The sequence below is a fragment of the Triplophysa rosa genome, linkage group LG21 (assembly GCF_024868665.1).
Source record: "Triplophysa rosa linkage group LG21, Trosa_1v2, whole genome shotgun sequence".
Classification (NCBI taxonomy): domain Eukaryota; kingdom Metazoa; phylum Chordata; class Actinopteri; order Cypriniformes; family Nemacheilidae; genus Triplophysa; species Triplophysa rosa.
In genome coordinates this window covers 1,340,577-1,352,635 of record NC_079910.1, presented here as the reverse complement: position 1 = coordinate 1,352,635, position 12,059 = coordinate 1,340,577, and the positions used below count along the sequence as shown (strand labels likewise).

At 41.8% G+C, this 12,059-nt stretch overlaps 2 protein-coding genes across 2 annotated transcripts; one reads left to right on the top strand and one right to left on the bottom strand.

Annotated features, from left to right (window-relative positions):
* The first annotated feature begins 195 nt into the window (after positions 1 to 195).
* Positions 196 to 8,123, top strand: fbxl5 (F-box and leucine-rich repeat protein 5). The gene is made up of 11 exons (XM_057319875.1): positions 196 to 313; positions 1,965 to 2,180; positions 2,554 to 2,649; positions 2,734 to 2,929; positions 3,709 to 3,885; positions 3,959 to 4,084; positions 4,168 to 4,316; positions 4,745 to 4,827; positions 5,109 to 5,819; positions 6,585 to 6,733; positions 7,078 to 8,123. The coding sequence occupies exons 1-11, from the start codon at positions 230 to 232 to the stop codon at positions 7,152 to 7,154; spliced, it is 2,064 nt and encodes a 687-aa protein (XP_057175858.1). The 5' UTR covers positions 196 to 229; the 3' UTR covers positions 7,155 to 8,123.
* A 116-nt stretch (positions 8,124 to 8,239) lies between these two features.
* Positions 8,240 to 11,717, bottom strand: ftr92 (finTRIM family, member 92). The gene is made up of 6 exons (XM_057319877.1): positions 11,077 to 11,717; positions 10,291 to 10,374; positions 9,849 to 10,082; positions 9,417 to 9,546; positions 9,243 to 9,302; positions 8,240 to 9,123 (listed from the first exon to the last, which is right to left on the bottom strand). Exons 1-6 carry the CDS (start codon positions 11,539 to 11,541, stop codon positions 8,558 to 8,560), a joined length of 1,539 nt encoding a protein of 512 aa, XP_057175860.1. The 5' UTR covers positions 11,542 to 11,717; the 3' UTR covers positions 8,240 to 8,557.
* Between the last annotated feature and the right edge of the window lie 342 nt (positions 11,718 to 12,059).

The following is a 12,059-nucleotide window of genomic DNA, read 5'->3' as shown; positions in this document are numbered from 1 at the left end:
TATTTTTCTGTGGGGTTAAATCATTTTAGTTCATTTTGTTTCATTGTGTCTGTCGTGTTAGAAATAGAATGTAGTTTTGTTTTAGTGCTCGTAAATTGTGAAAGGGAGGTTTTAATGTGTGGTTTTTTGTGGGTGTGTTGTTATGTTGAGAAGGGGTTTCTGTGCTGAGGATCTGGCACCTCTGAGGTCAGACCGCGCTGGCGCTGCTGAGGGATCGAATGGAGGCGCGATGGCTCTGTTTCCCGATGAGGTGGATGTTTTTACAGGACCACACTGGCGCATGAAGCAGCTGGTGGGACTTTACAGTGAGAAGGTTCGAGTCTGATATACATTTGATTATATATTTACCCTCTGCACGGGTTGTGACGTGTTTCGGTTGTATTTGAACAGAGCTAACGTTAGCCAGACGGCTAATACACACAGACTGTGTGTTTTAATGCCAATGTCTGGTCTCAGATCAGCACAAAACGCTTGATTCAACTTTGATTTAATACGACATGAAAGTTTATACAAACCTTGAAGGTTACAAACAGAGATTGTGGGGGTACATGTAAATATCTGATATCTGTTCCCATGTAAACAACGCTGTATTTCATCCATATTTTTTTTAATATAGGCTAATAGACAGAGACTATTAGAGTTTTATATGAATATCTGTTATATTAATTTAAGTCTGATCTTATATCTATTAAAGATAATTTATTGTATATAATATAAAAACTTTAACCCATTCATGTGAACTGTGGAAATGTATTACAACTTTTACAATGTATTTAATCTTTTTTTAAGCAAAATATACTTCTGAACACTTCAAAAGTGTTTGTTTTATTTCTATTAAGCATAATAATACTTCCTAAACCCCGCTAACACTTATGTGGTGTAGAAATATCGTGCCACGACGAGCAGTATCTGATCTATAATCAGACCGTGTTTGAACTTACATTGAACTGTTAACTGTGCATTAAATGCTGAAGATGAGTTTTATGACATTGAACTCAAATAAAAGCCTTTAATGTAATAAAGTGAAAAATTAAGATGATTCAGTCAGTCTGATAATCACTGTAAACTGGTTTTACTTGGAGATTAATGTTATTATTTTAATAGCCTTTGGTTTGCTGGAGTCTGATTTCTGCATCTGATCAGACAGAAGCTTTAAACAACAGACTGGATCAGATGTTCGGGTCTGTGCATCACACACCCTGATTATGTAACACACACTCGTGTGTGTGCGTTTGTTTGACTGTTTATTTGTTAGTTCAGTAGTTTTTGCCGTGTGTTTTGTGAACGCATCTAAGCTTCTTTTAACATATGACATATATCCAGCATTACAAAATTCTATATCATTACAATAAACAGGTTGTTTCACCGCTGTCCTACTGTGATTGTCATATAATGTCATATATGTCATATTATATGACATATAATGTCATATAATATATTTGAAGAATAACTTAAAATTATATATTTATATAAAACAGCTTTTCTCAGATTTACATTGTTACAATGTAGCTTTACAGTAACACACAAATAGACGATAAATATAGAGATATTAAGAAATCAAATTTTATGTAACTTTATGTATGCAAAATTGTAAAAAGCGCTATAGAGTTTATAGAAATAATACATTTAATTTAAACATTTTGAATGTAAAAATCGTTATTTGCAGTACAATTGATTTCACTATTTTTCTGTATTCTGTGATGTTTTATTTCTATGCTTTTTTGTGTCTTCACCGTTTGCTCTGTGTTTTTTTGTAAAGCTGCTTTGCAACAACCCAAAACTGTGGAATTGTTGTATGAATACATTACATAAATGACATGATAAGAGTTACAAACATGAAAGCTCATAAAAATGTACAGGATACATGATGGGCAAACATGCGATGGGTCACTGTCCGTCCTTGTTGTTGTTGTTTAAAGTCTGGTTTTATTATCCTGTCGTATGTTGTGTGTTTCCACCGACAGCTGTCAAAGACCAACTTCTCCAACATCAGAGATTTCCGCTCGTTCCTGCAGTCGCTGCTCGCCACCTTCAAAGAGTTTAAGATGCACGAGCAGATCGAGAACGAATGCATCATGGATCTGCTGCAGCAGCGCAGTCAGACGGTTTATCACGTGCACGCTGACAACAAACTGTCTGAGATGCTGACGCTCTTCGAGAAGGGACTACGCAGTGTCAAGGTGTGTGTGCGTGCGTGTGTAGGTTTAACTGTATTTCATATGACACAGACACTGGTTATTACAGACGTTGTGGACATTTAGCGGTCCACCCAAGTGTTCATTAGACCTGACGTCACACAAATCACTTCTAAGCTGTGTCTCCAGTCCAACCTCAATATTTCCAAAAAGGACTTCTTTTTAACACTTGGGTTTGGTTGTAACGTCATTCACATATCAACAATGTAGTATTCATCCATTTGAGCCGTCCCGGTCCGTGACATTAAATGGATGTTAGCCAATCATTGCAGAGGTTACTCATATATGCCAGTCTTAAAGGTACAGATGATGTCATCATGTGAAGCATGCTGATTTGCTGTTGTGTGTCTGATGTCAGAGCGAGTACGAGCAGCTGAATTACGCTCGGCAGCTGAAGGAGCGACTGGAGGCGTTCACGCAAGATTTCCTTCCTCACATGAAGGAGGAAGAGGAGGTGAGAGTGATGTCATCAGGCACGGACACACAAACGGAGAGATTTCACGCTGTAATTGTTTATCTGAACGTCACGTGTGTCCAGGTGTATCAGCCCATGCTGATGGAGTATTTCTCATACGAGGAGCTGAAGGCTATAAAGAGGCAGGTGATGTTACAGCACAGCAGTACTCAGTCCTGGAGCTCAGCCGCTGACGTGCTGAAGGGTTTGAACCTGTGGACTCAGGCCGAGGAGCTGCACAAGGCCTTCAAATACTCCGATCACGAGAAGACCGAGGACGGTGAGACCGGCAGAGTGCTTTCTGACATCTTTACCTTTCCTAATGTCATGTGTTTCTAGGTGAAACAGAAGATTACTACACAGACATTTACTTAGAAACTTTGATCATAATTACGATGCAAGAGAATCTGATCCAGGGTCAGTCTCGCAAATCTCATCAGGGCTTCGGGTGATCTCTGAAAACAGCAACGTGAAACATTTGCGTAAAAGGGGATTTTGGAAAGATCAAAGTTTCAGGATGAGAGAGGCGTCTGATGTTTTTCATGTTCGTTTGAATCGATTTACTCTTTTATTTTTATTCTTTTCTTATTAACATTTTGGGCAGATATAACATCTTATATATAGAAAATGTAACAATCCACATTTCTGCTTTTTTTTCCACCACGTAATCCCCTGCACACAACATAGACAAATGCAAGTAAAAATAATACTATACATGTAGTTGTTGAATTCTACAATAACTGTAAAAACATCATATAATTATTAAAAAAACCCTTAAATAAATAAAAATAAGATCAAATTAATAATAACAATTAATCCTCTTCTGCATCTTAAGGTGACGGATACTCTTTTCTTTTTGACCTGCTAGCGTCGTGATGTCAGATGATTTCTCAACATCCTTCCGTATAAAAAGGATGTAGCCTGATGCAAAACTAAAGTTTCGCTCTCGCTGACAGTAAACCGTACGACTTCAGTAGCCTCCAGGAGACGTCTGAATATCATCCTCTGGTTTGTTTCATCGTGTCATGTGTAGATCATTCTGTTGTTTGTTTTCCTCAGAGCGGGACGGCGAGGGCGTGTCTATCTTCGCTCTGCCTCAGGAGGTTGTGTTGAGGGTTTTTCGGTATCTGGGTCCGGAGGATCTCTGTCGCTGTGGGCAGGTGTGCAGCACGTGGGCGCAGGTGGTAAAGACGGGCTCGCTCTGGAGACACCTGTATCCCGTCCGCTGGGCTCGAAGTGAGTTCAACAGAGCTGACTCTTTTAACTAGCTGTCGTCCGGTCTCCAAACACTCAAACTCTTTGTTTTCAGGTGATTATTATTGCGGTCCTCCGGGAGATCTGGACCAGGAGCCGGATGAGGATTTGGTAAAGAGCCTCCAGGATGAAGGACGGGCCTATCAGGAATGGGACGAGGATGCAGACGTTGATGAATCAGGTGAGGCCCCGCCCCCATCCTCTACACTTCCCATGATCCTCTGGGGCATCGCTCAGCTGTGTGTTTCTCTGCTGTGTGTTTAGAGGAGGCATCTGAGGGCTGTCCCGCTATTAGTGCGGTTCAGAGAGAGAAGACACTGCTCAACGGAATGATCCAGAACCTCCTGCCCACCGTCGGCCCATCTGTGCGCTCTCTCAGTCTGGCCTACAGCTCGGCCGTCTCCAGTAAGATGGTGCGTATGTCGTTATACTTTCAAAAACTAGTTCCTCACTCGCCTCCGTTTGCAGTGTGACAAATCATCTGGTCTGTTTAGTTAAAATATGATCATTTATTCTTGTAATCGTAACTGGACTGATCACTACAGTAGATGTCGTCAGATGATAAAGCCATTTGACAATCATATATTATCATACTTTTTGTTCTGTAGTGTTAAAATTCATATTTTGATATAAAATCAAATGCATTGATGTAGAATTTATAGAAATGTTTTAATTATTCGTTTGATTATTTCAGTACAAAATACTTCAAAAGAAGCCAGTGTTCCGTTTCAAACAGGGAAGCGTTTAGTCGGCTCATGTTATGATGTTAAAGGTTTAAAAATGGAATATTTGTGATTTGCATGAAGTGTTTGATGGTAACATAATATTTTTCTCCTCTCAGGTGCGACAGATTCTCAGTTTCTGCCCAAATCTGACTCACCTGGACCTCACACAGACTGACGTGTCCGACTCCGCCTTTGACAGGTGAGCTGCACTGAACATAATATTGAACCTATATTCACACTTCACATGATTCTGATGTGTTTTTAATATAGATTTCTGAGACTGACTGGTCACACTGTCCACACTGTTTTGCAAGTCAAATCTACATCAGATGCCATAATAATGACATATAATAAGAACATAGGAATTTTTCAACTTAAAAAAAGCGATAAATTAATCTAATTTATATGATTTGGATACAGCAATAAACTCTCAAAAGGTCTCGGTCATGAATTTTATGTTTTGATGTTTTATTCTTTTAGCTGGGCGGAGTTTGGGGCGTGTCGTTCTTTGGAGCACCTCGATCTGTCGGGCTGTGACAAAATCACCGACCGCACGTTGAAGATTCTGTCCTTCGGCTTGGGCGACCTAACGGCCCACGCAAACTCCAGCAGAAGCAAGTTGCTGAAAGCCCCGCCCTCTCCAATCAAACTTCAGGAAGAGCATTCCCTTCCACCAATGGGACGCAGCTGCCAGGAGCTGATTTTCAAGCGAAGGCCCGGTGGGCGTGGCTCGGGCTGCGGCCCCGTTCACGTGTGGGTTCTGGATCCAGCAGAACTAGCCGACATCGAGGACACTGCTGATTGGAGCAGACGAGGAGGCGTGGTTTCCCAGGAAAGTGGGCGTGGGAGTGTGTTAGAGCTGCAGGGAGGGGGCGGATCCTGCTGCTGCAGGAGGAGCCAGAGGCGGAGCTTCAGGACTGGTTTTAGCTCCTCCCACTGGCAGTACAGTTCTGTGGGAGACGCCCGGTGTGGTCACTCCACCTGCTGTACCTCTGATATGGCTCTCTGGACTGTGAGAGAGCAGTGTGACACGCCTGCCACAGGGGGCGCTGTTGATTTTCGGACTAAATGCTCGTTTGAGGGCGACTCTTGTCCCAAGCGTCACAAAAGGACTGACCAATCAGGAGCCTGTCGGGCGCTCGGGTTCCTCAGCCTGTCTGGATGCTGTCAGATCACAGACCTCGGCCTGAGGTACAGAATCATTCCGTTCACTTTTCCTCTCTCTCCCCTGACGGGAAGTTTAAATGACACAAATTTTAAACTATATGCAAATAGCAAATATTTTGTGTGGAAATCATGAGATCTTGTCGTTACTTCTCAGCAAAAGTCATATTTTGTAATGCCGCACGCAGTTTGTGCTGCGAATAGGAGGAGACTTCTTTTCTTGTCTCTCTTCTGGTCTGCTCTCATCAGCGTTTGAATTGGAGTGTTTTGATGTGATGTTATTGTGCTTGTTTAAATGTTAAAAGTTACAGATTACGCTTTGATGTGGACATTAGACTGCTGCGCTTAAAAACAACATGTAAACATTTGCTTTTGTTCTACACACAGTTACCTGGAAATAACTTAAATAATTTAAATACTTGAAAAAGTGAATGAGAATAGGTAATGCGTGTTGTTTATTACTGAAAATGTTAGCTAAAATACAGTATTCCAATTCTCATTTCCAATTCGGAAATGAATGATTTTTTTATTGCCGCTGTATTTGATTTTGAACAAAAAGGACAAACGTGGACACGGCCTCGCTTACTCAAAATTTCAGATTTCAAGATCATAGTTTTACAAAATGTTCTTTACATTATGGAGGATAATTTTAGGTAGAAAACACAAAAAAGCCAGTCGCTGGGTTTTCACAGGCAGGGTCACGTGTTTGATTAAATTGATTTAACAGTGTTATGATGTAAACACAGATGTGAAGATATCACAAGACTCTGATCTGTGTTTGTGCACACACAGGTGTCTCTCGCAGCGAGGTGGTCTTCCTCAACTGGAGCATCTGAATCTGTCTGGCTGTCTGCTCATCACAGGGGCGGGGCTACACGAGCTGGTGTCTGTTTGCCCCGCCCTCAACATGGAGCACTTCTACTACTGTGACAACATTAATGGTAACACACACAAACCACTGCTATTCATCACCTGATCATATCTGTCATGCCTGTGTTATTTCTATGTGTATGTGTATTTTAATATGTGTAATGCACAAAAATTGCTCATGTGATGTTCAAACCCAACGTCCAAGTGTGACGGCACCTTGGTAAGTAAAGGGTTGGGGGGGTTAGTGGGATTAAACATCAACACGTAAAGTAAACAAAAGTGTCTTTGTGACATGTTAGATAAATATAAAATATACATATTATTTTGTCGGTTTGTTTGTGGGTTTTGAGGGCGTGTCATGAATCCGGGGCGGTTTTATGATGAAGTAATTCTCTCTTTCTCTTTCTGTCGGCAGGTCCGCATGCAGACACGGCCAGTGGATGTCAGAACCTGCAGTGTGGCTTCCGAGCCTGCTGCCGGTCTGGAGAATGATCCGCTTTCCCCTCTCTCTCTCTCACATTTCTCATCCATTTGCACTTTAATCGAGAGGTCGGGTCGGATGCTCTGACTCAACAATGTTTCCCTAAAATTCGAAACGTTTCAATAGCAAGAGAAATTTGTCTTTGTAAGCGTATCGCGGCTGCTTTGAGGTATTCTGAAGGAACTATAGGGTGTATATTTGTAAATAATTCCTCCTGGCGGTCAGACAGAGAAAGTGTGAGTGCTTTAAGATTAGATTCAACATTGTGTTTCTTTCTTTCTTCTTTGATTACCCTGCTGATTATTTCACATTTACACTCACAGTCTGTATAACTCAACCTGACGTTTCTAATCGACCCCGTATTTTAGTTTCGATGTTAAAATCGCCTGGTTTGGATCTATAGTTTATAGGCTCTCGCGTTCTCGAGCGTGTTCAGATGTTTGTCAGAGGAAGCAGAAGTTGGATGCAGGAATACTGTACGGTTGCCAGATAATTGCCTTTAGATTTCTTGTCTGATGTCAGCAGGGTGAAGCTTTTACTGGTTAACAGGTTTGTTTGGACTGTCGTGGCTGAATATTCTCCTATATTCTTCATTCTTTTTCATGGGTTTTAGGTGCTGCATGGTCTGATTCTCTTAGTTCTGATCATTAAAAACATGTTGCAAACATCACTCGTGTTGAGCTCTTTATTTTAATGCCACAATCTTTCACTGTTTCTCTGTACGCTCTCGGAAATAAAGGCGCTACTCTGTATTCTTTAGAGTTCGCTTCTCAGGTCTCATTCATAAATCTGCACATTCGCACTGTCCCCATGTTTTGATGCGAAACCCCAGGTTGACATTGAATTTCATTTGGTTGACGTTTCTTTTGTATGCACGTATACACTTGTAATTGGCTTCTTAGACAAGTTGTTAAATGATCTCTCAAGTTGATTTGGATAAAAGTGTCTGCTAATGGAATAAACATGACTGTCATACTTCACGTCTTGTTTGAAAATGTCTTTGTGTGGATGAGACGCGAGCTGGTGTTTCGATGTTTTTGTCTCGAGTTGTATCAACTCTGCTTTTTTGTTTTAAATAAGATTAAGGTAGATTTGGTTCGGAGCAAAGAAAAGAGCGAGTAATAGATAACAGAACTGTCAGTTTAAAGTAAACTGATCTTTTACTGTAAACTCGCATCAGGAAAATCTGAACCACTACCTTAAAACAAACATAAAACAGATGAAATGCAGCAAGTTCTTCTCAAAATGTTTTTCTAAAGAGCTATCTATGTTAACAACAGATGTTTTATATTGCTTTGCTTTCTTTCAGTGTCATGCATTAATTGGTTTTGGGGTATTTTCATCCAAGTGAATCTGTGTTTTGTCGTTTTTGCTGTGCACTGGATAATGTCATCTTTGCCTTGATTTATAAATCTTACTTCTTCATTTGACTTTTTTGTGGCATTGCGATAAATTCTGGCCCAGACAATATCAGCGATGATCCCTGAAAGAGGCCGAATCCTGGATAAAGGGGTTGTGTGAAGTGGTTGTGGACTCTGTGTAAGAGCGTCATGGTGTCTGTGATGCTGTAGAACGACAGAAGTCCTGCCCTGTGATCCAGATACACGCCGATCCTGTGAGACACCGCTCCTGTCATCGCTGTCTCTGTGTTATCATGCACCAGCGCACATCTGAATTCAGAACAGTCCAAACTCCACGAGTATCTGTTGTATCCGAATCCGCTGTCATCCCTGTCTCCAGTTCTCTTGATGTCTTTGTAGGCCACCGCAACGTCCACCCCGTACAGACCCGTCCAGATCACCTCCCAGTAACAGCGTCCGGTCAAACCCTCGCTGGTCAGCACCTGCGCCCACCATTGGAAACGCTCGGGATGTTCCGGGTAAGGCTGAGATTCTGTACTGCACACCACGGTTCGGTTCTGATCGGTTAGACTGAGATTCCTGTGAGCCGTGTTTGGATCCAGACTCAGAGGAACCAGAACTGATGAGAGAGAAAAAAATACTCAGTTTTGCTTCAGTCATCAGGGTAATAACAGCCTAGTTTTTTTGTTGTCCCGAGTCACATTCGTGAAGTTTCTGTATGTCAGTAGAATGACTTACATTGTAGAAAGTCTTCTCTGGTCTTGGGTTCAGAGGGCAGCAGGATTTGATCTCTTTTCACTGTACAGACAGATGTGCATTTGTTATGTGTATGTCCTCATGCAATGTTCATGGAATATGACCGAAAATGGTTCTTCGTGAAGTGTTTATAAAGGCCAAATCCATCATGTCTACCTGCAGAGCTTATCCTTCTGATTTCCAGTGTCCAAATGTCTCGTATTTGTTGCGTTAATGAGGAGAGAGATTTAATGACCTCACCAAAAGAGAACTGGGGGTTAATGGTCCGACTGGAGAAGTCATCGCGCTGAGAAGACAAGAGCACATGAGCAGGATCACCATGATGTTAGCATTTGAACAGACGTACGTTCTCAGTTGTTTCTTCTAAAATTGTTCGGGAGAATTAAAAAGAATCAAATGAGAGTGTGATTGTTGAAACATGTATGTAAAATAATCTGGAGTTCATATTGAGATCTTTAATAATATTGACTTTTGCACACTTGACCAATCTGTGCTCAGTTTGACACACTGTTGACGTCTCTTCTCAAGCTCTAGACATTTGTCAGATTTCGGACTCTTTTTCTCTTTGTGAATCGTGTCTGGTGTTACCTGAAGGTAAGAGACGTGATGTTCAGTGTCTGAAAGCCGTCTCGGCTCTGAATGTTCGCTCTTTAGTTCAGAAATCTTCTCTTCCAGACCGTCTACGTGTCGATGGATTCGGTTCATCTCAGCTCTCATGTGATTCTGGATCAGCGTCATGGCCTCTGTGTGACTCGACTGGATAAAGTCCGTCAGTTCTGTGAAGATTCGCTCTCCCGCTTCTTCCGTGGCTTCACTCAGGTTCTGTTTGCAGACATTTACTTCACATCATTTCACACCGTTTACCTTTGTGCTTTATTCTTGGCCTGTTTAATAAGCATGTAGAAACCTCAGCCTCATCTCAGAGAATTCACAAACTTCTACCGTGTGAATCGGCATACGAGAAGTGTTTTTTAACATTAAAAAAGCGTACATTTTACAGTTAACCTTTCATCTTAAACCCCAAACTCGCCATGAGAATATCCGCAGCCTTCTTGACGTCATTCAGTTCAGCCTCTCGATCTGTGACCTTCTTCACGGTTTCTTCCAGCTGTGTCTGGAAATGAAATTCATCTTCAGTTTTTTTTACATTTTTAATCTGTGAATTTTTACATATCTTTAGGATATATTTTAAGTCCTATTTTACGAGATGGATAATTTGTATGAATTCATAAAATGATTGAATAAAATCAATAATGATGCTAGGAGAAATGAGAAAATCACGTTGTTGAGCTGCTTTCTCACATCTGAATCAGTGCCTGTGGTGTTTCATTCACATGTCGAGGTTTCTCTACAGTTACATGTAAAGCAAAAACCCACCTGAGGCTGTGTGAAGGAGCGATTTACCTCCAAGGGTTTGTTTATAAGAGTCCAAAGATGCACTCGGCTCGCCATTTGATGCAACACACAAACTGAGTTCGAGACATCAAAGTATCCCAATGTTTGCAACCAAATAAAAAACAATTTCAAACAGCAGGTTTAATTTCAAAACACCACCAGTTTTCAATAACATTTCTGTTGCACGATTTCTTTTTGTAGATCAACAACATTCAAGGTGTACCTGAACCTTTCAATTCAATTAAAATTGAATGTCCCTAAAAAAACAAAACTACATTTATAGAAAGCAATAGAAAAGCTATAAGCCAGAACTTATTAAAGCGCACAAAAAATCCACACATTTTTCCGTCTCGGGTGGGTTATTGCTTGATATGAAAGCTTTTACACGATCGGACTGCAATAAGCCCCGCCCACCGCTCACCCGTTTCTCTGCTCTCCCTGAGGCGACCGACACCGCATCGTGACCCTTGTGCTCATCCAGAATACACAGAAAACAAACACGCATCTGATCAAAGCGACAGTACTCCTCCAGAGGTCTGTCATGCCGAGAGCACGTCTGTGTTTCACGTGTTCTCAGATCAGCGTGGGTCTCGAGATGAGCGTCACAGCGCGAGGCCAAACGTCCCAGACATGACTTCATAACTTTCACTTGTCTAACAGCGCAGGCGTCACACTCCACATCTGCACCTTCATCTGTCTGCAGATCTGTCCTCTCCAATCTCTCGACAACTGAAGCAACGGACTGATCCGGATCTGCTCTCTCCAGACTCTCGGCTTGATCCGGATCAGTCCCAGATGTGGATGTCTGTTCACACTGAGGGCAGAAGTTGATCTGAGGGTCCCGAAGGCAACCCGAACACACGGGTGGGCGCGGCTCTCTTTCCATTTGCAGAAACAAGACTTCAGATTAAAGGGACTCGAGTAACACAAGCCGTTTGGTTTCGATTCTTCATCGATTTGTGTGAGGGGTGGGCGGGGCTCTCTGATGACACTCGGTGGGCGTGGCTTTGCGTGTTTCGATTCTTCGGTGCGTGAGGGGGCGGGGCTCTCTGATGACACTCGGTGGGCGTGGTTTTGCGTGTTTTGATTCTTCGGTGCGTGAGGGGGCGGGGCGCTCTGATGACACTCAGTGGGCGTGGCTTTGTGTGTCTACAGTAAGAGAGAGAGACAGTTGTTTTTACAGAATTCAGTTGTCTGTCTGTTGTGTGTATTTTCAGGCTAAATGAATATAAATATTCTGAGTAAACAAAAGAGTTCGTGTGCTCATTTTAAACACACGACTGCCTTCAGTTTGTTTCTCTCTGAGAGACACTGTTGTCTATGCAAATAACAGAGTTCATCGATATTTTTTTTCCTCTGTGTTTATTCAATTTCAATTTAGGTGTGCTTTATTGGCATGACAAA